Source organism: Zosterops lateralis, assembly GCF_965231275.1.
Source record: "Zosterops lateralis genome assembly, chromosome: 12".
Lineage (NCBI taxonomy): Eukaryota > Metazoa > Chordata > Aves > Passeriformes > Zosteropidae > Zosterops > Zosterops lateralis.
Genome location: NC_139772.1, coordinates 11,572,197 through 11,599,412, shown reverse-complemented (window position 1 = coordinate 11,599,412; position 27,216 = coordinate 11,572,197). Strand labels below are relative to the sequence as shown.

The 27,216-nt window shown below is 39.4% G+C and overlaps 1 protein-coding gene across 3 annotated transcripts in view; it reads left to right on the top strand.

Annotated features, from left to right (window-relative positions):
• ESRP2 (epithelial splicing regulatory protein 2) overlaps positions 1-19,291 on the top strand; it is a 41,399-nt gene extending 22,108 nt beyond the window's left edge. For 2 of the 3 annotated variants that reach the window (XM_083870415.1, XM_083870416.1), the window contains exons 8-17: positions 405-515; positions 1,329-1,461; positions 1,659-1,701; positions 2,217-2,518; positions 4,491-4,712; positions 6,012-6,210; positions 7,426-7,621; positions 8,695-8,872; positions 16,195-16,306; positions 19,179-19,291. In XM_083870415.1, the coding sequence (XP_083726541.1) occupies positions 405-515; positions 1,329-1,461; positions 1,659-1,701; positions 2,217-2,518; positions 4,491-4,712; positions 6,012-6,210; positions 7,426-7,621; positions 8,695-8,872; positions 16,195-16,284 (1,474 nt within the window). In that variant the 3' untranslated portion in view covers positions 16,285-16,306; positions 19,179-19,291. The remainder of the gene's footprint in view (positions 1-404; positions 516-1,328; positions 1,462-1,658; positions 1,702-2,216; positions 2,519-4,490; positions 4,713-6,011; positions 6,211-7,425; positions 7,622-8,694; positions 8,873-16,194; positions 16,307-19,178) is intronic. The other variant, XM_083870417.1, reaches the window with a different exon arrangement.
• The last annotated feature ends 7,925 nt before the right edge of the window (positions 19,292-27,216 follow it).

Below are 27,216 nucleotides of genomic sequence, written 5' to 3'. Positions count from 1 at the left end.
TTAGGGATGTAGGAACATTATAGGTTCTTTTTTACAAATGAATTTCAGTGACCAGAATGAAATATCTTAGGCATAAGTAATTTGTGTTGCTTGGATTTCTGGATCTTTCAAATATAATTAATTCAGTTCCTTATTACTTTACATGGAGGCAGTTTTCATGTCTTTTTATTTAAGGAACTGCGATGTGGTGACAACATTGTGCATCTTCAGTGTTACAGATATAAAGGAATTTCCAAATTATCTTCCCTTTCTTTATTGAAAGGAATAATAGAGATAGAGTCTCAACAGAAAATAAGCTCCTAATTTGCAATTCAATTAGTTGCAGTCTGAAATTTGGTAAAATATTGGAAAACCTGGATTAAAGGATTAAAGCTTACTTTGTCTTCTTTTTTCTTTCTGTGCAGTAGTAAATCTGAAACTGTGGACAGTGAGACAGTAATACGTGCCAGAGGTTTGCCTTGGCAGTCTTCAGACCAGGATATCGCTCGATTTTTCAAAGGACTCAACATTGCCAAGTAAGATAAGGAGAATTTGCCTTGCTTTATCACTTTGCCTTTAATAGCAAGTTCCTTTAATATTTGTTTAACACACATCCCCCACTCTCTCCACTGGAGTTCTCCAATCTTTCCCCACTTGACCCCTTCCCACACTGTGGCCATAACAGCTGAACAGGTTTACCAGCCTTAAGTGTGCAAGTTTTGAAATGTGTGAAGACAAAAAGAGACTTATCAATTGAAAAGTAATACACATTCATTTATAGTAGATAAAGGGAGAAGCTCCTATTGCATTAATCAAAGCAGAGGCCAAGACATGAAAAAAGTTTTGTGCCAACTTATTATTCTTCTATACCTCCTAGACAGGCCAGATTCAGAAACTTCCAAATCTGTTTAGAATAAATTTTCATATGACTCATGTGTATACCTGTGTATAGATTTATGTGTATACATATATATGAAGAGAGTGAGTTTATTTAGCTTACCTGTCATTTAGTATAAATTCCAGATCTCAAATGCTGAGAAAATGTAATTTTTTTTATTTAGAATTATGAGGAAATTCAAATGTACATCTCTGAGCTAATAGGAAGGATAAATTTGCATATTTATGGGAGTTGAGAAAGTGGTGAACAACATGAGATCCATGATCTCAATGAAGCAGATTTCAAAGTATAATTGTGTTACAACAAAAACTAAATTGTGGATAGTAGCAATTTCTTTTTCAATCTGTAATCTTCATGTTAAAGTCTGACTCCTTTGCTATTCTTACACAATTATTTATTAAATGTATTAAAGATTCAGACTAAGCTTATATTTGTTGGCTTTACCTTCCAGAGGTGGTGTCGCTCTTTGTCTGAATTCTCAAGGAAGAAGAAATGGGGAGGCTTTGGTTCGGTTTGTCAATTCTGAACAGAGAGACCTTGCCCTGGAAAGGCATAAGCATCACATGGGTAGCAGATACATTGAGGTAAAATTTGTGACTTGAAACAAATCTTTGGAGAGGAACTTGAGTAATTTAGACTATATTCTCATTTAAAACCAAACTGCACTTCTGTTTTGCTCAAAGTACCAAAACACAGTTCTCTTGCATGTGAAAGAGTGTGTGTGGTTTAAAGCTGAACATTGTGATTTTTATGTGGGTTTTCTTTGTTCTTTCTTTTCAAGGTTTACAAAGCCACTGGGGAAGAGTTCTTAAAAATTGCAGGAGGTAAGTGATGCTGGAGTTCAGTGTGATTACTTAAGTTCATAGGAATGTTGTTCTGTTGTTTTGTTGTTTTTTTTTTTCTTTGACTGAGGATGCAAATGGATAATGAAGTAGCTTTTCCTGTTTTGCCTTCCAAGAATATTTGACCCTGTCAAGTTCTGTTTTCACACGGTTGAAACTGAGCTGTGAGCATTTGTGTTGTGATGTTCACAGACAGGTCTTGGGAGGAAGACCAGCCTTTGCAGTGGAAGCATCCATGTATCTTGTATCAATTCACACTAATCTCATCATTGTTCCCATTTCATTACAATATGAAACACTTGCAGATTAAGACAGTTTTCCCCTCACAAAAGATTGCTGAGAGTTAATAGTGTCTTGGGTCTCGTCTGGGTTTGTTGCTGGCTATTCACCTCCTGTATTCTTCCTTAATGCTTTGCTGCTGCTGCATCCTCAGGAATTGAGTGCCCAGCACTGACCATGTGTCCTTGGCTGACCATGTGCTGTTTTCTCTCTACCAGGCACCTCCAATGAAGTGGCCCAGTTCTTATCCAAGGAGAACCAAGTCATCATCAGGATGAGAGGCCTCCCATTCACTGCCACTCAGGAAGATGTCTTGGGCTTCCTGGGGCCGGAGTGCCCAGTCACAGGAGGGAAGGAGGGACTTCTCTTTGTCAAGTACCCAGATGGCAGACCCACAGGAGATGCATTTGTGTTGTTTTCCTGTGAAGAATATGCACAGAATGCACTTAAAAAGCACAAGGAAATACTTGGAAAACGTTACATTGAACTCTTCAGGAGCACAGCAGCAGAGGTCCAACAGGTTGTAACTCTTGGTTGTGAGACTCAAAACTAAACATTTGAAACATTTCTTCTAACACTTGCACACAAATAGGTTGTAGACAGCCATGAACACTTATTATATGAAAAATGTCAAGAAAGGCCAATACATGTTTCCTAATGGTCATGGAAAATTGCAGCACTGGTTTTGCTTTGTTTGTTTATTTGGGAAATTGTTTGTTTTGGATTTTTTTTTAAGCTACCACTGTTTGAGTTGTGTTTTTTTACCATCCCTCAGACCGTTAAGTAAAAATCAATGCATAGTTTTCTTTTCCTGATAGGTTGACTGAAATCACAGAAATAATTCTAAAAATATAGTAGATTGACAGTATTGTAGAAATGCTTCTTGAAAATCTGCAGTATTGTCTTTAAATGCTAGTCTCCATGTACAGAATTTCTAATATTAAATCCAAATCTGGATGCATGAAACGAGCAACTGCTTTTTTGGAAGATATGAATTAAGAGGATGAATCTGATTTTTTGGTGAACGGAAGTGAGATTATTTTTTTTTTCCCCTGAGGTAATATATTTCCTTTTTTCCCTATCCTTCACCAGTTCCTATCATTACCTTCTTAAACTGGTAAAACCATTTTATTTTGTCACCAGCAGCTCGTCCGTGTGAAAAACATCACATACTGTATTTTTCATCCTGGCAGAATATTTCTAGACTGGTGGCTCCAGAGGGAACCACTCTTAGATTTGGTCTGGTCTTTGCATAACCATAACTGGCTATAAAAATGTAACACAGTTACTGTGCAACCTATGTGACAGGTGAAGTCTTTCTGTGGATGGGATTGGGCAAAGGAGAGAATATGCACGCTTGTAGACCCATTGCTACTAGTGTGATATGGGTAATACAACATAATCTGTGTGCTGTGAAGATTAGGAAACAACATTTCTCCCTCTTCCCTCATCCTCTCCTGAGAGAGAATGAAGCAAAATCCTCCAAGGAACAAAATCACTCTGTCACAGTGACCAAGTCTCTGCTTCCAGTTTTTTTAGGGAGACCTGGACATAACTTATATTCTGTCAATATGTCATTACTTCTTTCTTGTGACAGCTGTTTATGCTGACACCCAAACTTTTTTTGCTTTTTTTGGGCAAGAGATTATTTCTTAGGAAATTACAGGGTACTTGATTGCATAATTACAAGAAGTAAAGCCAGCTCTAATTTACTTAGTACAAAGTAATTGCAGTATTCTCCACACAACTGAGAGATTTCTGGCCTGAAATGCATTACAAGGAGATCCTTAAGCCAAATCACTTTTAACAAAACTAAAGCTTTGTAACCTGTTTTTTGGGACCTCTTTCAGTCGAATGTGTTTATTTGTGATAATCATCACTAAAAATGCTTTTCAGCAGTAAGCCCCAACATGTGTCGTATGTCCCCTTTGTCATTTGGAAATGAGTCAAGAGAAAATGTTGAGATCAAAGTCTCCTATATTCTTATCTTTCATTTTTATTTTTTCCTCAGAAACTCTGTACTTGGAGATGAGCACTGAGGTTAAACAAATAAGCACCCTCACTTAACCAATTAGGTTTTAGATTAGAATTAGTGCTTTTACTTACTAGCTATTTCAGGTCTCAGTTCTTTTAAAATGCCTGTTTTTAATTTACCCTGATTTAACTAAGAACTGTCTGTGGCAATACTGATGTATTAGCACAGATGTGATTTCGGATGTTCTTCTGAGATACTATAAACAGGAATTGGCTTTTAACTTTTTTTATATTGATGTGAGAGAAGTCTGTTATTGGGGTCTAGCAAATTGAATTTGTTAGCTTTCCCCTCTCTTTTTCTGAGTTTGAAACTTTCAAATGCCCAACAGGAACCTAACTGCAATAATTCAATGTAAGAAAGGTTTTTTTCTCTCGTGTTGGAAATAGTATTGTGAGAACTTCTCTGTGCTCCGACAGATGATTGTAAATCTGCTTTGCTCTGGGTTTTTTGCCAACAGGTACTGAATCGATACATGTCAACACCTCTCATTCCAACCCTTCCAACTCCCATCATTCCAGTCATACCCCCACCATACACCATTGCCACGGGCAGCATCCGCGACTGTGTCCGCCTCAGAGGTCTTCCTTACACTGCTGGCATTGATGACATCTTGGAATTTATGGGAGATGCCACAGGGGATATCAAGCCCCATGGAGTTCACATGGTCCTTAATCAGCAGGTAACAGCATTTTGCATGGGAGGAGTAACTTTGCTTGTGATTGAACAGGTTAGAAGTCAGGGCAGCTTGCCCTGATCTTGGCTTTAGTCTTCTCCAACCTTGGGAAAGTACAACGTTCTCTCTGTCTGGCTTTGCCTCATTTCTCTTCCCCTTTTACATACACCCTTGCTTTTCTCTCTCTGTATGTATACATGCATTAGCCTGGGGAAGATGAAGCTTGTTCTTTGAAGGATAAACTTATCCTGGAGGCTGTGCTCAGCCAGAGGCTGGAGATACATGACAGAAATGTCTCCTTTAGATGGCAGAGCTGCGCTGTCAGCTTCAGTTCCTGCTGTGTTGTTTGAGTGGTCTTTGTGTCAAAATGATGTTTTTCTAACTTGATAAGCTGCTCAGGCTCTAAAGAAAGTTGATAATTAAAAATTGTGGTGTGGGTATATTTTAATGATGCGATTGTAGAGATTTATTTTCCCTATTTTTCCCTATATAAATCCCCTAATTTTCCTTATTGTTAAAAATAAGTTTTTAATGACGGAAATACTGAGGTATTAAAGAAAACAAATGAGAGATCTACTGTATTTGGTTAGGGTTTTTTTTGTGTATGTATATTTTTTTTGGTTAAGGAAGTCTTATGTATTTTGTACAGACAGGTATATCTGTCAGACTGCAGAAAATCAGACCTGGAAATCAACTTTTGATGTAGCTGTGGACTTTACTAAAGGATCTGGAACTTTATGCTGTTGTACTATTACTTCAAAAGTAGTTGTAGGGGAGGCAAAGCCAGACTCTCTCTAGAGCTTCACACCAAAAGAATGAGACAATGTGAATAAATGACATCCAAAAAAAAAAAAAAAAATCCAATTGGGTGAAAAGGGAAAAAATAAAATCACAATGAGAAATTAGCTAAGCACCTGAACAGGTTCCCAGAGGTGATATGGAATCTCCACCCCTGGAGATACTCACGTTTCAAGTGGAGAAGGCCATGAGTGGCCTGATGTAAATTCAAAGTTAGTCCTGCTTTGAACAGCTTTTGGATGAGAGACCTCCAATTTTTTTTCCATGCTACATGATTCTGTTTTTCTGCAGAGGACTGAAGTAGCATTGTGTTAACTGGGCACTTGTTGCATGAGTCTTGATTTTTCTGCTGCTAAATAGAATTGTTGAGTTGTGAGTCACTTGTGCAGAGAAGGAGTAACGATACAGGGTTTCAGTAGATGCTTGATCTTAGTCCTTTCTGCATCTCTTGTGATCTGGGTGATTTAATAACAGATTGATCTACAATTATTTCCCCACCTCCCCTAGGGACGACCGTCGGGTGATGCTTTTATCCAGATGAAATCTGCTGACAAAGCCTTTATGGTGGCTCAAAAATGTCACAAAAAAATGATGAAGGACCGTTATGTGGAAGTATTCCAGTGTTCTGGAGAGGAGATGAACTTTGTTTTAATGGGTGGCACTTTAAATCGTAGTGGCTTATCCCCACCGCCATGTAAGTTACCATGTAAGTCTCCAATTCTTCTGCTCTCTGCTGCTAAAGGCTGATATGTGGTAGGTGCTGAAGCTTTGTGGCCTTTCACCTTTTGACTCGGGTTTTGCCATGATCAATAATCATCCATCTGTGTACATGCTAAGATTGGAATTGTTCCCTTTGGGCAATAATGGGACTGATCAGAAGCATTTTTATTGTATTTTCGGTGATGAGTAGAGGGCATCAAGGCCTTGCCAGTGAAATTGTTGCACACTTTGCTTTTTATGGGTGTACTGTTCTTCTGAGCTCTGCAGTAGATTTGCCTCTAGTGAAAGCTACTTGGAATGAGAGGGATTTTTAAAATGGGGAGAAGTTCTATATTCCAGCTGCCAATGAGTGCTCTTGCTGTCTTGCCTCAGAGCATTGAGAAGGTACTCTTTGGGCTTATTTTTGAAGGAAAACACCCACTGGGATGGTATATTAACCAACCATAGAGTGGTGAAGTTGGATGGATTTTAATTTTTTTAAGGTTACAGTGAACCTTACTGAGGAACTATAATGGAATTTTACTGTACTGTTCTAACTAGTCTCACTACCAAATCACAAAGCAGATACTGATGTGTATTTGCAAAATAGTAAAAAGCTGCCAAATATAGTATATAAAGCCAATTTGACTGCACACCAAGCCAAGTTTATTGTTCCTGTACAAATTAGGTATTTGTTCATCAAAATGCATCAGACTAGTTGTAGTGGGGTATTCTCCCTTCCATTTGCTATATCCTAAAAATACTTTTTGAAGTTGCAGAAAGCTTATATATTAAGTCTCATGGTCAGCAGTTATGGATGCCCATGTGTAGCTACTATTATGGTGCTTTTGTCCCACAGAGTACAACTTCTGTTAGACTACACCAGGGTGTGTTGGTGTGCACGCCTGCTTTCTCTATGCACATGGCTTTATGCTTTCTTTTAACAACTCTGAAGTTCCCTACTTTCCATTTACATACAGACAAGGCTGTTCAGCTCTAGGAGTTGTGAACTTTTAGGAGTTACTCATTCCAAATGCCCCGGTTGTTATTCGTGGCAATGTAGCAAAGGTCTCCAGGGGAGAGGCTGGAGAGCAGTCTTTGCTCAAGTGTTCATCAATCATGCCCAGATGGTTTTAATCACGTTGCTGTAGGAGAGGAATTACTCATCCAAGAGCTCTCCATTCTGATTGCGTTTTGTTGCTGTGTCCTGGTTTGGTTTTAGGTCTTTCTCCACCAGCTTATGCTGCTTTCCAAACAGCAGCTGTGATCCCAGCGGAGGCAGCAGCCCTGTACCAGCCACAAGCCCTCTTGCCAACCACCAGGACGCCCCAGGCCTCTGCAGCTGCTCCTCCAACTGTTACCTATTACCCAGCCCAGGCTGCTCAGCTCTACATGAACTACACAGCTTACTATCCCAGGTAACCCCGAGATTTCACTGCTTCTCTTGACCTGTCATCCCAGTGCAGCTCTGTGCACGCCTGTGAACTGCTCTTAAATTTGTACTTCTTGTGTAGGTAATCCTGGGAACTTAATGTTCAACAACAGAGGCAGAAACCATTTTAACTGTTTCTCTATGACCTTGTAAGGGGGTTCATCTCCTTTGTAGGTTTTGCTTAAATCTCATTATAATGTTGGCTTATTATTTCACAAGGGTTGTTTTTTTGTTGTTGTTGGTTTTTTTTTTTTTTTTTTTTTTTTTTTTTTTTTTTTTTTCCACTAGGGCAGTGTCATCAAGGCAGTTCTAGTTCTTGGCCAAAAGAAAAGTTCTGTCAATACACACCTCTACCCTCACTCCTTAGTTTGTTCTTTTACTTACAATACTGTTTCCTTTTTGATGAAAGACTCATTCTAGGTGTGTACTAGGTTTGATTTTGTGTAACAGTAAGACCAAAGAACATTTTTACATGTGAAAGCAAAGCAGATCTCCACCTTTTCCCTCCCCACAGATGGGATCAGCATGAGTCACTGAAGTCTGGTACAGGGGTTGTGGGGAAATAGCTTGTTCACTGATAGCTCCTGGACTTGTGACACTTGCTAGCTTGAGTATCTGGTAATTTGCTAGATAGGCCCTGACCAGAGATGGAGATGCTAATTACTCACTGTTTTGTAGCTCAGAAATGCCAGATTTGGGCGTTTTCCTCCTTTTTGTACTATGGCACACACCTCCCCTTTATTTCTTTGTGTTTTTATTAATGATCTTAAAACAAGTCATCTGCAGCTACTTTTTCTTTTGGCTCCCCTGTGAAATAACAAATGCCACTCCTTATGTCTTTAACTACAAATGTTAGCTATTTTCTCTTCCCTCCCTTCTCTAAAAATAGATTATGAGATGCTGAAGAGAAATTAAGTCCACAAAACAATCCACTGTTTGTTTTTCTGTGGTATTTGGATTATTTTCAAATCTAAATTTTCAGTTTCATCTTTGCTTGTTCTGAGTAGTGGAACCAGTTATTGTTTTCTCTAACAGTTTTGCTCCCTCTCTCTCCTTCAGCCCTCCAGTGTCTCCTACCACGGTGGGGTACCTTGCAGCTCCTCCAGGAGCTGTGGCAGCTGCTGCCACTGCCACCCACACTCCGATCCTGCCCCAGCCTGGAGCCTTAGTCCGGATGCAGGGCTTGCCATATAACACAGGAATGAAGGAGATACTCAGTTTCTTCCAGGGGTACCAGGTTAGTATGCAGCTCTCTCCTTGAGATCGGATTTGGACCTCTGGATGTTGATCAGTGGAGGTCAAACTAAGCAAGTACTTTTGGAAACTGCCAAACAAGTGTGCAAGCTGCACGTTGTATATTTAACTGGCAGACTGAAGTGTAATACACGATTTGCCTTACTTCTTATTAAATGAACAAATCCTGATTTGGTGTCTGGGTTTGGGGTTTGAGTCTGAAGACCTCAGAGGCCCAATGTGAGTGGGGCTGCCTCAGGAAAGTGGGGGCTGCCAAATGTTTTCAGTTCTGGCCACTTGATGGTGGGAGCCTTTTAGTAGGGTCAGTGCTTGACCTTCAACATTTAAAGTTTGCAGATTTGTAGTACAGAGAGCTGGGTGTGGTGACTTGCAAAAGGAGAGACACAGATGTCTTGGTCAAACGTTGTTTCAAGTGCTAATTATTTTGGTTACAGGCAAGAACATCTTTAACTAAAGCTGTATTACATTGCAAAGGAAAGGAAATCTCTATTATCCACGCTGGCCATATTGACAGCAAATATAGGTAATGTCAGTCTGTATGGACTGATGGAATGCTCTCAGGTGAGCAAACAGAACCTTAGTTTCCTGCTAAGTTTAAAAAAAAAAAAAAAAAAAAAAAGGCACCAGCTATGAACACTGTTTTCCAGCAGCCCTTATTTGAATTCATGGAGTGGCTCTTTCCATATCCTCTGCCTTTTGTATCAGAGGATACTGTATCTATATCCATGATTTGTCATGACATGTTTGCTCAAAGGAAAGGCAATTGAATATGGTGTGTTCTGGTGAGTATTTTACTCCTGTGGGGAGTAGCACTTACACAGCTACCAACTCTGCCCTTTGGAGTACTACTTGGACACCCTGTCCTAAAATCCTCTTTGTGGCTCTCAAACCACTGCAAGTGAACAAGTGATTTGTGTCAAAAGGCAACTATTTTTGCATGTTTGTCCTTCAGTATTCTGGAATAGCAGTGATAGTGCTAGATTTAATAGGAAACATTCAGGCATGGTATGTTTTCTTATTTCTTTTTTTTTTTAAACTTTAAGATTCTTAGAAGACAATGAGCTTTATTTTGTTGAGCCAGATGTCTGGTTTGCAAATTAGTGTAGACTGAGAACAGATGCTTAAATGTGTATGTTCCAAGTTCTGAGTATTTGGAAGATGCAGTGCTCTACCTGCTGTGTTGTCTTTTTGGATGTTACATTTATGTTTTGACAGAGTTTTGCATAATCAGTTTTTCAGTGGAAGAAGATTGTCACATAAGAAGTGTGGTGAATTTTGACAAACAGTAAAAAGAAACTGAATGTTGTTGTATTTTATGGTTTTTTTCTTCCACAGATATTTCCAGAGTTCAAACCAAGTTCAGTTATTTGTGGCTTTCATGATGCCCAGACAAGTAATAATCATTCATCCTATTATTTAGCCATCAATATTTTGCCTTTTAGTTGTTTTCTACTGGCTGGGGGTTTTGGTGGATAGATGGTGGATGAATTAAAACCTTAACTGTGGAAGCTTATTTGCTAAATTGAAATTCAGCTAGAGGTGTAACTGCATCTTTGAAAAACATGGTCTGAACCTGTCCATGCATGGAAACAGGTCAGTGACCACCTCTAGCATCTCTGCCTTTTGCTATAGTGGATCTGGACTTTGTGTGCCGTCCTCAGTTTGCCCTTCTCCTCATTTCTGCATTTGGAGGGCAGTTCCTGGTGTTTGTATTGCACAATTAAATGGTTAGATGAATACAAATTTTGCCACAAGGTGAAACCTATATTCTGCTGCTGCAACCTCCTTTGATCCTGAGTTACTGTTATTAAATTGGTCAACTCTTCGATTTCTTTAGATGTTGTCCAAATGAGATCAGGTTCAAAATCTTATAAAGGAACAAGGAATTATTTTGAATTGTTCTTGGAATCCCGCATGTGGTAATGCTAGTTTTATAATCATTCATTCCTTCAGGGGAAAAAAGAGATGGTGACTTATTGTAATGGGACAATATTACATCTCTGGAGCATTAACTGATCTTTTTTTTTTCTTTTCTCCTCCCCTTTCTTCACATTGTTTTCTCATTTTCTGTTGCTGCCCAAGGATTTATTGCACGATACTTCTGCTCGTTCATAAAGTGAGCCCTTAATAATCATCAGTGGTTTGGGCATGGTTTTAATCTCTGTACAACTAATTGATGTTGGTATTCAATGGACTTCAGTGTTGGTATTCTGGGAGCCAGATTGGAGATGCTGAGATTGAAGGGTGATGTTTGTCTTTGTGTGTCCTTGTCTGCAAGGAACAGGGTTTAAGTTTTACTTCTTGCTTTATTCTCCTCTGGATTTTTCCTAAAGGCTTCATGGGCTCTGTATATTGCATGTGTGCACATGTTGCTACTTGTGAAAGCACTTCTCATACCAGACCTGCCTCTTAAGGGATAGACTTTGCCTATCATGGGCTTCAACAAGCTGGTCTCAACATCAGTACATGCTACTAAAAACAAATAATTTAAAAGTCTGCAGATCAGCACTTCAATTTTAATTTTATTAGCAATAGCCTCTTGTTTAGTGTTTCAGCAGCTCAATTTCTTCTTGTAATTCTGTTTTCTTGTTTTTATTGGTGAAAATTCCTTCCAGCTTGCATGTATTTATTGTAACTTGGATTGAGCAATTGAAAAACTTGGGAAGAATTTTAATAGTAAATAAGGGAGATGGCAATTTTCCCCATCACCTTTCTGTGTAATATTGTAGTGTACTGTAATCCTCAAAAGAGCCAATATTAGTTCTCTCTGTTTCAGTAATTCACCCTAAACTGCTTTTTAGTTGTACTGTAAAGCAATAGGGCCATTGATTTGAATCCAGTTATATGCTGGATACATGGCTAAGGATAGTTAAAAAAAAACCACAAAACCCAAGCCAAATAAAACCACATTGAAAAAACAACAAACCCCAAAATAACCAAAACAACAACAAAACCCTCACCATTCACCAGCTGTTCAGCAGATCTTGGTCTCTGGGCATTATGTTGAAGTAAGGGATCCATGGATGGGATTGTGAAGAGACTCTTCAGGAATTCAGAAAAATAACTCATATTTCATATTATGGGGTACAGTTAGAGGCAGAAGTGGTGTAAATATAGTAATAACCTGCAGCAAAACTCCTCAGTGTTACTTTAGGCCATCACTCTGTACAGCTGTAGAAGCAGGTACAGAACTCTAGTAAATAATGGATGAACTGGGGTAGTAGTTGTGATGGATTTATGCAAAGTTGCATAGCAGAACAAAATTTTTCACTAAAGTATTTTCACTTTTCTTTATTTAGTAGCTAAATACTGAATGGAGTATTTAATATATAAAATATAAAATTATATTTGGAGTAAAATATAATTCTACTATTTTGCCACTAAATGCATCAATGCAAAATATTTTATTCTCCAAAAACTGACTTTTCCAGGGTTGAAGTTTTCTTTCAGTTTTCTTTTTTGTTGTTGTTTGGTTTGGTTTGGTTGTTTGTTTGGTTTGGCTTTTGTGTTTGTGTGTGTGGGGTTTTTGTTGCTGTGTGGTTTTTGAAAAAAAAAAATAATTATGGGAATGCAAATAGTGACAACAGTGTTGGTATCATCACAAGAACTGTTAGGTTAGTGTAAAAGCAGATGCAGTTTAGCTGTGCCCATGGTCTTAGCTGACCAAAAACGAGTTCACAGCTGTTGTCTTGGCTAGGATTCAGCCTCCTTTCAGTAGTACTTGCCCAGTTTCTTGGAGGTTGGCATGAATATGAAGTCATGCTTGCCTGAAAAAGGACCCTGTGGATTAGTTCTTAGAAAGCAGACTTGCTATTTAGGTAGGTTGTGTGTAAGTATAGTAGTAAAAAAAACAAACTAGAAGATGACTAAGATTCAGGGGCCATGGTCACCATCTGAACTTCTTTTAAAGCCCCCTGAATTTGCTGTAAAAGGCTGGGATGGAAACGTAAGGACTTCTTTGTGTACATGTTTCTACGTAAGAGAAGCTTAAAATAAGTAGTGTTCTTTAAATCTCCACTGGGCTTAAGTGTCTTTTGTCTGTAACTATGTAGAACTTTTGCAGTTCTATATATTAATATACAGTATATTAATCCTCCAAGGCTTCAGAGACCCTGAATTTAAGGCTTGCTGGCAGTGTGGTGGAGGAGGGTGACTTGTGGTTAAAACAGTAATAAGGAAGTGAAGGGAAGTGGATGGATGGCTAAATTCCAAGGGCACTAACGACATTTTTCTGTTGTATCAGGACAACAGACTTCATTGTTACTGACTTTTTAGGGATTAGGAGGCTTTTTTTCTCTGAAATGTGTGCTTAAACAAAGAAGTATTCTCTATTTCTTTTGGGTTTCTTTTGAAATCTGATTCTCTGTAGTCTGAGAGGGGGATACCCCATCATCTGTGTGCCAGTCCTAGGCATGGCATCCTCTGACTAGGGAAGGGAAAGGGGAAATGGTTGAGGAAGAATTCCCACTTTTACTGGGACTGGAAGTCATCTGGCAATAGAGCCACTATTCCATGCTCACCCCCGCACTCTCAAAATACAGCACACTGCTTGTTTTGCTTTATTCCTAAGTTTATCTCCCACCTGGAAATGTTGCCTGTGTGCAGAAAGCATCTGTGAGACTGGGATGAGTAAATTAGTGCTTACAGTTCCTGTCTGTTGCCTCCCACGCTTGAAGCAAGAGACTGAAGTGGCACCCTCTGTATTTTTGGAGCAGGCATTATCTGTTTCAGTCTCTGATACGCAGAATGTTCAGGTGGTACCACTTCCACAGAGCATTCAGGTATTTGTGGGTGTTTGTATTGCAGCCTTATGGTACAATTGATGTCCTTCTAGGGGCAAAGCCAGTTTAGGATATTTCTTGTGACTCTTGTGCTAAAGGTTGCAGTTACCTACCATCAAATCTGATTCTATATTCCAGGATTAGTCTAGCTAGGCTTTTTTCCAGAGTCTGAGAGTTCCCTTTGGGAACTGTTCTGCAATGAAGTTTACGGGTAGAATTGCAGCTGCGTTCCTGAAGTGGCCATTTTGCCTATGATGTTTTACTTTTCTATTATTTGTTCCTGTTTTTTCCCAGTTGGAGTGTGTCTAAATATACTTTCCAGTTTCAATGCTGGTTTTTATTTTTTTGTTTTTATTTTATTTTTTTAGCAGTGGGTTATTTTCTCTAGATAGCTTTGTATGTGCTGTTTTTAGACTGAGCTTTGAATATTCACTGTAGGAACTGCAAAAATGAAATGGAAATCAATGACTTACTGGTTAGTGACCTGGTTAAATCTGTGCACAGTCTGTGAGGGGAAAACAGTCCCATATTTCTCTCAGCAAGAGAAGAACAAAGAAATAAAATAGGTTGAAGAAAAAGAAAATTCAAGGAGAAAGTATAATGTATTACAACTTCATTAACCAGTTTACCCTTGGTTTGGTTGTGTGTGGTTGGATGTTCTTGTTTTGTTCTTATGGGTTCTGAAATGCAGACAGAAGCAGAAAAATTCACAATCATGTGCTTACTCATGCGAGTTAGAGTTGTTTTCATTTTATCCAAAGAATTTACTGTTCTACAGCTTCTGTTTTAATTGACTGCAGTCTCTTACTTATCCTTGTGATTAGAAGTTACTTCTATTTCTGGGTCTTTTTTATGAATTTATTTTTCTTCTTTGTTTCTCACTTTCTTTAGGTCTTTGCCTAAGCTTTGACAACTTTGACATTTCTGTACAGGCTATTTTTCCAACTTTCATATTTTCCACCTTGTTTATTCCATTTCAAGTGTAACTTATGAAATACTGTCCCTTACAAGAGTAAGACTGTAGAACTTTGCCTACTGTACATCTACTGATAATCTAAAGTATGTACTATCTTGAGACATTCCTTCCAAAGAGTAAACTCACATTTTGTAGATTTGTTTCAAGGGCAGGTCTGGGAACTGATAAATCTAATATTTGCACGGTCTGGTTGCCCTGGCAGAGAGTATCTAGAAAATACTTTTTATGTTTGTCTTTTACTTAATGGCATGGGTTTAGATGTGAAGGTGGCTAGAACTCAGTAGTAAAATTCTGGGGGGTTCTTTTCTTTTATGTTCTCTGGGCTCTTGGTTATTGTTTCCTGTGAAAGGTGTGTACTGTGATGGTTGGTGTTTTTCTTTTCAACTTCCCTTTGAACGGATAAGTGTCCTTTATGCCCAAATATAATATCCTTTTCTCCCTAAGCTGGCAGGAGACTTTTTGTATTACAGAAACATCAAAGGAAAGGCAGCATAGTGCATCTGCATTTTGTGCATTTGGCAATCATGTGAAGTGTTAGTGCAGAACCATTAGCATTAGTCCATCTGGGGGGAGGCAGGAAACTCTCCTGGCCACTGAAAAGTTATTCTACAACTCAGGTTATGCTGAACACTCTTGTTTTCTGGGTTAGAGGAGCCACTCAAGTAGTCTTTGCAGCATGTGTAAGAAAGCTCAGTCCCTTTCCAGGATACTTTGTTTGGAAAGATTATGTGCTAAGAACAATGTTTCATATTCTCCAAGATATATTTTCTGACTATATATGTCATATTTGTACCAGGCCAACAGTATGAGTGATTACTGTTCAGATGGTGTGACTGTTCTGTACAGTCACTATTTTTATTTTAATATATTACTTCTACAAATCTGTCATGATGCCGTTACGCTGTAGTTTATTTCATTTTCCAATATAGAAATACACTGTACTAGCATAAATGCTATTTTACCTTGTGAATGCATTCGTGCTTGGGCATTGATTTTCTTTCATTTCATTGGTGTAGTCCATGGAGTACAAGAATTAAATGCAGCTCAAGTTTGTCACTCTACCGTAGAGAAGCTGCACTTTATTTCCATGATTGCATAAAAGATCTGAATGAGATCCATACAATTATTCTGGTCCCCCAGTTCAGTGTGCAGGCTGGAAGATGCTCATCTGTCCCAGTGAGAGCCATTACTGGGTTCATGATTGTGCTTATGAAATGTAAGAGTTTGGTTACCTGGTGGTGGCATCTCATGAGCAGAAGGAAAAAAGGAGCACCTCATGGTCTGAGCTATTTCCCTCCCTTGATAAGGAGCAGTTCAAATACACAGTTTAGAACATTCCCCACAAGCATTTACTTTATTTCTACAATGAGTAATACAATTAATGTATCTTTTATCTTACATAAAAGTACTTTCTGTCCAATTCAGTGTCTCCTGCCAGTTGTTACAGCTGATACTCTTAATTGTGGTTGCAAATGATGGTCTGTGTGGCTTGCTGTGCCAGACTGTTTCTTCTCTTGCTGATTGTCCCATGTCACACTTGTACTGTAGTATGCACCTGATGACTACAATGGCCTAATTCAGCTGAGCGATCAAGCCAGGAGTGTGTTACAAGCACCGAAAGAGTGGGTCTGTTTGTAACTCTTTGTAACTTCTGAAGAAGGTAAGATGTGACTGGCAGAGCCTGGGTCTTCAGAGGTGAATGGGAAGGGAAAGAAGGGCTTGGTGCTACAGACATCTTTGCTTGTGGCTTTTCCCCCTTAGCAGCTTGCCTTGGGAACCTGGTGTTAGTCTTTCTGCTTCAAAAATCAACTAACCTAAGGAAATGGGCTGACTGTGATCTGTAGCTGTAGTAATGGGGTGGGAGTGGTGGGGGTAGTGTGATTGCCTGGTTCTGCTCAGAGGGCATGTTCAGCTTCCAGAAGGCTTTGTTAATGCTTGCATCTCATGTGAACCTTTCAGTCCAGTATTTTTCTTTTTAGTAGAGTGGTAGAAGATGGTTTTTTTTCCCCCCAATATTGCTAGAAAGCACACACAAATGCATGTGTAAAAGCCCCCAGACCTTTGGCTGTGTCTTCTGTACCATATAACTGGTTAGAGATTAATATCTCTCTTGATCTCCCTAATGCAATGTGAACTATTACATTCGTTTTTTCAGAAGAGGTTTTTTGGGTATAGTGACTTTCTAATGCAACTAACTAGATTTGCTAACAGTGAACTTGCCTGCACTTTTGGCACATACACGTAATTCTTAGAGAAATTTTGTTATGGCCTATGTGCAGTACATGATGCCACAGTACTACTGTATTCCATTCAAAATGCTACGGATTAGGTTGTACATTTTCTTTTTCCTTAAGATAAAAGGAGAACAACCTTTCAGTTTAAAAATGGCAGTTACATGCTGTACCTTGAGAGAATTACTTTCACAGACAAATGTACTTTCACTAACAACTATCAACTCAGTTTTCAAATTAGTTGTTTTCTTGTGTTGGATCTGTAGGGAGCAGATGGACTGCGTGGTCTGGTGATTAACTGGAAAACCAGATCAGCAATTGGTTTCCACTAAGTATGACATGGAAACAGTCTTTGACTAATTCCTGGAGTAGCTCAGTCTGAATTCAAAGTGGTACAAAGTAGTATTATACTGGTACCATGCTTATAGAGTTAAAAAAAATATAATAAATCTAGGAAAAAGGTTTGTGTGAATCTGAATCTAATTTTAAAACACACATTTACTTACAGAAAATCTATTTCTCTAGAAGTATCTATAAATAAGAACTTCAACCCAGTATGTGTTAAAATGAAACTGAAGGGATTGATTTAGCTCTTTTAATTATGTTGCTTGCAGAATGTGTAGATTTCTCTGCTAACTTTCTGTGCAGCTTTGATAACGTGAATTTCCAGATCCCTCCATTGGTATTAAACCAATACTGCTATTTGAACTATGTTTTTAAAGCTCTCCTCTGTGCTCAGAGGTCTAACTGTTCCATGTGTATTTTCAGCTGACTCTGAGCTGAAATATTAAAGTTCTATTCTGGACTGATGGTAAAGGAGTTGATCCCATATGGATTAACAGCAAAGAGCTGGTTGAGAGCAGAGCATCTTTTAGCTCAGATTTGCAGCTCAACTCAAGTTGTGTACAGCTTTCTCTTTAAGAGAGGGTTACTCTGAAATAAACCAAGATTGCTTTCAAACTACATGTGGGCTTTAGACATGATGGTTTTTACCTGGTTTTGGATTTCTGCATGCTATTTCTTGACTAACTTTAGTTTTTTGAGAAGAAATGATAAAGTTTGTCTTATGCATGCTTTTGGTTTCTAAAGTGTACTGTTGCTTGTATTTTAATAATATTTTTGCTGCCTGCTCAGTGTTTGGGTGAGTGAAGCTCTGGCATGCACTTGTTTTATTTTCATGCATTTGAATGTAAAGCTGATATATGACATGATATATAAATGAAATGCTATTGGTAATAACTGAGAAGTCTGCAATTTCTTGTAATATACCAGACACATATAAATTCTCCAGAAATGAAACTTAAATGTTTTAACCTTTTATAAACTCAAGAGTACATATGTCACATGAACTTAACTTGAATTTGGTTAATATTCATTAAACTGGTTGGTTTTCCAGCATAGCTTTGTCTGACACTGTTTTTCAAAAAAACTAACCTTGTATGGTGAGCTTTTGATCCTTCAGTCCCTGGTTTTGAAACTTCACTGAGATTCATTTCTATCCAACAACCAGGAGTTCCAAACATACCTTGGAAGAATTTCCTGCATCTTATGGAAAATGGGTGGGGTACAATAGGGCTGACAGTGATTTCTGCTTTGAACTCAACAATTTGGAACTGCCTTTTAAGACTTTCTGAGGGCAAATACCCTCCAAAGTAAATCAAATCCAACGACTAAATAATCTCATCTGCGAACTTGCTTTTTATTAGCTCTGTTAAAATTACTATAAACATTTATTTAATTCAGTTGTACTACACCAAATTTTACCTAATTTTTCTGAAAAATCTTCCTTGCACTGTATACCTGTGTTGAGTTCACCTCATTCTTCCAACACAAAACTTTTATTTTTTGCTCATGTGTTGGGGGTTTTTTTTAACTGTGTGTGTGTATTGACGTGCCTTAATAGCCTTTGTCACTTGGCCAATAGTCCACATAGCAGAAGAATTATTCATGCCTGGATTTCTTGATCCATTCACCTCCTATTAACATCTAACTCTCTCCTTTATCAACCTTTAATCTCAATCGCTTCTCTAGCAAAATTTTTGCACAGAGTTATGTCTACTGTATTCAGCACCCCAGCAGAATAAGTGCTGCTGCTGTTTGCCAAGCTAAAAGCTGAATTTCCTTTAATCTTTGATTCTTTCTCCTACCCATTCTTAACATCCAGACTATTTTCACCATGGACACAGGAGTGGAGTGAGCCAGATGCACTAAAAAATGCACCAGCATTAAAAACTGCATTTCCAGATGTTTTTGTCTCTGGTCTTAATAGTTTTTTTCTTTTGTCTTCTTGTACCATTGCAGCTCCAAGCAGATTCCATCCTCATGCTTTACAACTTTAGTGGCCAGCCCAGTGGCGAGGCGTTGGTGACTTTCCCAAGCCTGGATCTAGCTAAGAAAGCAGTGGCTGAGAGAAACGGGCAGCTCCTGGGAAGCTGCTGTGTACAATTGTACCTGGTCTAACTGAACACTCTCTGGAGGATGAGGAAAGGGTGTTGCACCCAACGCCGTGCCTTTTGCAAAATAAGAAGTCTTCCCTTGCCACCCAGGCAGCAACAAATGTGCCTTTTCAGCATAACATGTTGGAATGCAGCATGGTGCATGTCCTTTTTAATTTGAAAAATGGCGTCTCCTATGCCAAAGATAAAGTGAAACCAAAAATTATGCAGTTAACTTACTTAATTTCTAATGTACCTGTGTAGAAAGAAGCAGAGCCGCTCCTGGCACGTTGTTAATTCTGAAGACAGACCAACAGCACTTCAGCTACACAGCCACGGGCGAAACTCACTCAGTAGCATTTGAAGTGGAAAGCGATGCTTGAGTCATTCAGATCCTTCTGTGTTTAGTTTTTAAGAGTTTACACTTGACAAAGTGTCTCGTTCTTGTAGAGTTTAAATGTCTTTAGAAAGGCCTTTTGGAATGCATGGCTTACCCAGTTCAAAGCGTAGATCATATTGATTTTTGTTTTGTTTTGTTCTTGACTGGAAAGTATCTGGATCCCAAATGCAATTGTGGATCCCAAATGCAATTGTGCTTTTTCATGTTTTCATTAGACATTGTTTTGCAAAAGCCATATTTGACCTTCTTACCAGTGTACTGCTGCCAATGTGTAAAACAAAAAAATAAAACCGACAGCAAAACCAGAAAAATCCTCTTCCCACCCATAATTCCCTGCCCCCAGCCCCAAATTTTTAATCTCTACAGGACAAAAATGGCACATAAACCTGAGTACTAATAAGTTATATTTTTTTATTTAAGCATAATAGCTTTCAGATACTGTATTAAAGATTTTGCTCTAGTTTATGTGCATGCAATTTGTTTACATCTTTAAACTACTTTATTTGTATATTATGAAACAGCAAGATATGTTGAAATCTGAATTCTCTAGTGCATGCTTTTTTCTTTTTCCCCTGTGTGTATATACATAAGCTAGAAGTACTTTTACGTCATGTAGCATGTGTTTAAAAAAAAGACATCTGCTGTAGAAGCACTAAATTACTTTGTTTTTACTGTGCCTTACTTCTGAACCATTCCAAGTGCAATACCAGCAGAGCAAAATGTAATGAATTCTGTTGTTGACATGTTCATGGATGTCTGAATTGATCTTTTTTGTTAGTGTACAATTTGAGTTGTACGTTAAAAAAACTGAATGATGTATGCTTCTTTATATTACAATAAATAAAAGAGATGCTTACGATGTGCATTGCCTTTTGAAAGTAACTTACACTTTAGTATATTTTCAAAAAGCATCAGTCTTTGATAAATAGCCTTACACTCTTTTCTCCTTGATTTAGATGAGCATTTGTACTTTGTGCCAGTGATGTGACAGCTCTGGTTTTTTGGGGTTGTGGTGGTGGGTTTTTTGGTTGTTTTGGGCTGTTTTTTTGTTGGTTTCTTTTTTTTTTAGTTGTCTAGTAAGCCAGAAATCTGTAAGATTCGTGTTTCTCTCGCAGTGCAACACATTTTAGGCAACATGATGTAACTGTTTACATGCTTAGTGTTCTCTTTCTGTTGCCAGAGGAAACAAAGTATTGAACTTGAAATTGTGTTCATGTTTGCGTTTAATTGACCTAATGGGTCACTCGCTTTTCTGTGCAACCCAAAGTACTACGTTTAAGTCAAGATAGAGCCAGTCAGCCTTTTTGTAGTGAAAATGGAGAAAGGGGAGGAAATCATATCAAGATAAGAAGGTCTGTTTCTCTCTAATCAAACACATATCATGCCAGATACCATTTCATCATCAAAACCATTTCATCATCAAAACCTCACAAGTTAAGTTTCAGTGCAATAAGGTGGGACTGGAAAGAAAGATTTTTCATTTTTTTCAAGTGGGAGTATTTGCACTAATCTGTTTCCAATATTCGTCTCGGTGAAGTCTACAAAAACTCTTACTTTTAAAGTAATTTGAATAAGTATAAATGATTACACAATGGTAATTAACATTGTCATTGTGGCTTGGAGGAAAATTTGGTAGCTGTGTAGTCCATTTAATACACACTTACTGTCTGCCATGGTCCAACTGGTTACAGCTTTGCAGGCTGTCAAAACATTCTCGTTTTTCCTCTCATAAAACCTGTATGTAACTTGTGGTTTTCTGCTTCCTTGGCAAGCTGAGGCAGGGCTGGAATGGAGAACCTTGGTCACCTCAGCCATCATTTAAATTTAAACACTCCCTCATCTCATTTAACACCATTATGGCTTAGTTGGCAGTGGTCACAGCTCTGCTTTGGAGTGCTGTCCCATGGCCACATCACCGACTGCAAACAGGCTCTGCCATGTGCAGAATCTGCCACCCACTGCTGTTTTATTCCCTGTTTAGCATGAGATGGTGGAAACCAGTTCTAGAAAGTGAACTTTGGGATGTTTCAGGCTAGGCCCTTTTGTGTGTGAAACCCAACTTGTGGGACAGGGGACCAGTGTATAGCTTTTAGCAGTTATCCGTGTAAAATGACTGCAAGGGTAGTGGCAGCATTTTGGGTAGATCAGACCCCTCCGGGTGAGGGTCTAACAAGAGACCAGACCTGGGGATGCTCTTCCTCTGAACTTTAACTTTTGTGCTTGTATTGAAAACTCTGTGATCTGTCTAAAAAAAGAATAAAAGAGAAAAAAATAAGGGGAACGTTAAAAACACACTGCTGCTGGCATAGGGCGGTGGCTGCGACAGAAATCCATCAGGATCACAGAATATTCCCAGTCGGGAAGGACCCACAGGGACCATCATATCCAGCCGTGGCGTTGGGATGGCCCAGCCGGGGATCGAACCCGCGGTCCCGGGGCTGTCGGCACCGCGCTCTGCCCGGGGGCTGATCCCGTGAGGGGACGGTCCCGGCCGGGCCCGCGGCCAGCGGGGATCAAACTCCGCCCGCCGCCTCCTGCTCTGCCCTTGGCCTCGGTAAACGCGGCACAGCCGAGCCGGAGCGGCCTGGCTCTCCCGGGGCTTCGGCTCCGGGCCCAGAGGGGCCGGGCTGGGCCCGCGCTCCGCGTTTGGAGTTTCCTGGTCCTGCCCGGCAGTGAGCCCGGCCGGGGCTGCCCGCGGGGGTTGTGCCTCAGGCCGGGGCTGCCCGAGGGGTCTGTGTGTCCCTCAGGCCGGGGCTGCCCGCGGGGTCCGTCCCTCGGCTCTGGGCGCTGCCCCGGCCCCTCAGGTGAGGCGGGGAACTCGCGGCAGTTCAGGTGTGCCCACAGTGACCCCTCAGTTTCACCTCTACAGCAGCAGGAGCCACAGGCAGCGTCCCTTTGGCGCTGCTCACCAGGAATTTTACTGCAGACACTTTATAGATGATGGGCTGGCTTCAGGTCCAACAGCTCTCCTGCACAAAAGGAAGATAAATGCTCGCATCACACAGGTTTGGGTGATGGGTTCCATCAGTGGAGAAGGCTGGGACCTTTGTGCTGTGTTGGAAAGCTTCACCAGAGGAATCGCTGTCCTTAAGTGCATCTAGTTTAATAAAAAAAAAAATAAATAAAATTAAAAGCATTAAGCTTTACCTGTTTCACCAAAGAAGAAGTGAAGTTTGGTAAAGAACTCTGATTTGACTTCTACTGTTGTTAAGGAAAGGGTCCTCACACTCAGCCGCATAACTTGATTCTCAAAAAGAAGCTTCTTCTGTGCTTGCAATCAGCAAACTCCCTCACCTGCATTTGTGTCGGCATGTTGGGTAACTGAGGAACAGAATTACCATTGTTTGTCTTTCTTCTCCTGGTTTCACACTTCTGATGGTGCTAGTTTGGATAAGATTAATTTGATAATTACTTCTGCCATTCTCTTGATACTGCTAATTTTACCTAGAAATGATTTCTATGTTGGTCCATCCCATGGGTTGTTCCTGCCCAGCTTAGAGAGGGGACATTATTGTATTTGTTGAAAATGAGACTGAAGAGTTTGAAATGGCCATTCTCTATTTCAGTAGCTGCAGCTGTGCATCCAGGTCAGGTGTTTCTTCTTGGGATTTCTTCATTTGCAAGAGCAGACTAGCCCAAGACAAGCTTGTAAGTTTTTGTTTGTTTATGTGAACTAAGATATTTTCCACAAATGTCATATCAGTGAAATTCAATTAATCATTTTTTTAAAAGAAAAAAGCTTTTCAGTGCCTTCATTTTTGAAATAGTGTTTGTTATATTTCAGTCAGTTAAAATGAACTGCTGATGAAGGCTGGCAGTTTAAGCTCTTGGGTCCTGTCTTACATAGAACTGTATTTGGTAAAATGCTATAATACATTTTGAGTCTACCACTAGAAATGTCTCCTAAAGCTGATTGCAGCTAAGGAAAACTTGAAATATTCTAAGGCCGAAAATTCCTGATGTGCCAAGGTTTGCCTGTAGTCAATTTAAAATCTCACCTTTTTAGATCTACTTGTTATAAAGCTTTTCTTAAAAAGAAAATTCAAACTAAACCTGAGTTTCCCCCCCAGCCCTTTTTTAAAAAATATAATCAGGTAATACTGTGTTATTTGGCTGGACATGCAAATATTCAAATAAAGATGACAGCATGTTAATTTAGACTTGCTAATTGCCATTTCTTTTATTGCTGTGTTATTATAACGGTTTTATTTAAATACATTATTTTTTTAAAAAAGATAGCTCTTATTTGTTGCATTCTGTGCGCTTGCTGATAATAGAAAGTTGACCTTAAATTAAATGCCTTCCTTTCTATAGACATTACCAAGGTGCTCCTCTTAATTTTTCCGATTTAATGTTAGCTGTGTCTTTGAGAGAATATTTTTTGCTGCCAGTAGATGTCCCCTTTCCATCAGGGTTGGCAAGTCAGCGGCTGGAAACAAAACATCTTTGGAGCCGGGAGTTCCCTTTTAGCAACAGCAGCCGGAGCTTCAGTGTCCGGGAGTACTCCGGTGTCTGTTAGCCTTAAAATAGGAGGTCATTTTGCTGCTCATAAAAATGTTGATTTAAGTTGGTTGTGTTGGAGTTTTATGTGATTTTCCTCTTCTTTTTTTTTTTTTTTTTTTTTTTTTTTTTTATTTTTTTTTTTTTTTTTTTATTTTTTTTTATTTTATTTTTTCAAATTTGTCCTTGCTCTTCTTTTCTAAATGTTTTCTATGTATTCATTGATATTCAACACGGTTGCTTTGAAATGTACAAACTGCTTGCGCATCGTGGAAATCACAGTTGTATAATATTTGCTAGAAATCCAGCGATTGGACAAGAGGAGCGCTTTAAATGTCACCCCAATGTAAACATAGCTGCATTAGACCAAAAATGAATGAAAAATTACTTCTGGCTTTAAGAAAGAAAACCGTAGATCAGCACCATCATGTCCAGGCTTTAGAACTGATGAAATTTTGAGCAGCAAACGTGGTTTGCAGCTTCAGCTGGAGCAGCTTTATGGCTCCCGGCTGGCAGAGCCCAGCACTGGCTTTGCTGTGCTGGAGCGTTCAGCTGCCCTTGGCCTGCTCTTGGATTCTGAGTCCAAGATTCCCCTAATTAGGTTTTGTTTCCTTTTCAAAGTCCTGTGCCAGAGTTTGAAAGAGTGGATCTCACATCTCGGTCTTGAAAGGTGTTTTTTATCTGAAGGTCAGCGCACCATCTAACACCAGGCTGAGCACACTGAGGAACACCACTGCCAAGGGCATGAGACCTGGCATCCAAGGTCTCTTGAGGACTTCTAACCCAATTAACTCTTGAAACATACTAAATTTACAATTTTGTACCAATACTTACTACTAATTCTAGACACGCAATTCTCTACATCACCTACATTCTACCAATGTATTTGTGCCACAGTCACAGCAGAAGATGAAGAAGAAGAACTTAAGACACTGCCCAAAATTCTCCATCTTGCCTTTATCTACTTCCATTCTAAAACCACAGAACTACAAATTTTCACCCTGTGACAAACTAAACTAGTATCTAATTTAAATTTTTGTTATTCTCTTTTCCTCCATAAGTGTTGGCAGCTTTTCCCAAGGGCTAAGATCAAAGGCAGTGCTCTCCTGGGCTCCGGGACCCCCCAGGGCAGTTTGAGGGTTTTCCCCATGCCCTGGACTCCAACACTGCAGTGCCCGAGTGCAGAGAAATGAAATGGCCTCGATGTTGGCAGCGCTCCTCTCAGAGAGCTGGTGACTTTCTCAGGCTCTTTGTTCAGCTCCTCGCTGCTGGGGGTGCTAAACTGCTGTTGGCAGAGAGCGACTTTGTTGTTCTTGCTGGTTTTAATCCTGGTCTCTCAGGGCATTTCCTTTGGTTGTCTTCAGCACCATAAACTGAGAGTCTTTAGGAATTTTCCTTGTGGAGGATCTCGTGAGATACTCACACTGCAGTGTGCAGATCATACAGACAGAAGGGTAAGAATGGGGAGAGGTTTTTAATGTTCAGTATTAGATCTTGAGTTGCTCCGGGATTTGCCACATTTTGGAACTGCCTAATTTTTTTCAAGAGAAATTGAAAAGGAAGGGGGCATGGGGGGTTCCATATCAAAATAGTTCCACTATTTAGAAAAAGGAACAAACTCTCTCACCCACAACCCTTAACCCTCAAACACGGGAGTTGTCTTTGTAAATTTCTGTTGCTTTGAAGTCTGGGAATATTAAACAGAGCCTTCTACTGCTCTCAGACCTTCTAGGACATTCTTCTCTTGTTGATCAACAAGTGAAAATAAGAAGAACATGTGTTTCATTTGAGAAAGCAGCTTTTACCATAGACCTGATGAAGGTGCAATTGTTCTGGTTTATACCCATGTACTGGCCCCTACCTTCCAGCTTGGCTGTTACAACACTGTAATTTTTGAAAGTTTTTTTTGTTGTTGCTATTTGGTTTTAATCATTCCTTGTTATCAGCACTTTATCTTCTGCTTGCTGGAGGTAGGGGAAAAGTTAATGTGCTACTGCCGTGGATCACAGTGTGTGTGTGTACATTCCCTTCTAAAATAACTTGAGATGTTTGAATTTCATGCAAATGCAAATTTAAAAATTTGTATTAAAATGTTCAAAATCTTTACCCTGTGTACACTTAAAATAATCATACTTAAAAGTATGCAAGAGCAAAATGAAGGAAATACTGTTATATTTCTTCTTACTACTGTCCACAAGAATAGGTGAGAGATGGAAGGAAACAGCAGAATAACTGAGGAGAGAAAAAGGAATGTATTTTGGGGAGGGGGAGTCTTAATGGAATTTTCTGTGGGAAGCTGCAAAAAACTGATGGTGGATTATTGGAAATCTCTGTTGTGTGCAATGGAATAGCATTAGAATTTAGCTGCCTTTACTGCATTGAATTAAAGCTTTTGTGTTTCTCAGGAAGAGAAAGATTTTTCCTGCTGTTTTCTGAACTAATTCAGTGTTGGGGATCTCTCTGGAGCTGCTTTCAGTAGGGATGGAAGGCACACCAAGTTCTGCTATGGGAGAAATGCAAAGCTATGATGGAACTGCAAAGGCTGGCAGGGAGAAGGTCCTTCCTCCTCTCTGGTCATGGGCATGAGAGGTTAAAGTGAGGCAAGGACAGTCTGAGCCTTATCTGGAGTGTAACATTTGTCACTAGACTTAGTCCAAAGAATTCTTGGTTAAACATGCCCTGAAAATGTGGGAATCATTCCCATTGGATTAGGTGTGTCTTTCTTTTGTTTGATGCAATGCAGTCCTTGTGCAATTGTGAACTTTACTGTGAAAATCCACACAAGCTGAACTGAATATTAATTGTAGTAATAACATTAAATTAAAATGTCCTTGAAAAGGCCAGGACTTTTTTTGGGCGGTGGGGGAAGGGTGGGGTTGGTTGGTTATTTTGTTTTGGCTTTGTTTTTTGAAAAACTGCAAAAAATTAGAAAACCAGTCTATTTTTTTTAGTTTTTACTGACAAGAAATCCATGTGTGGGAATATGAAGTGTCAGGTTGCTTAC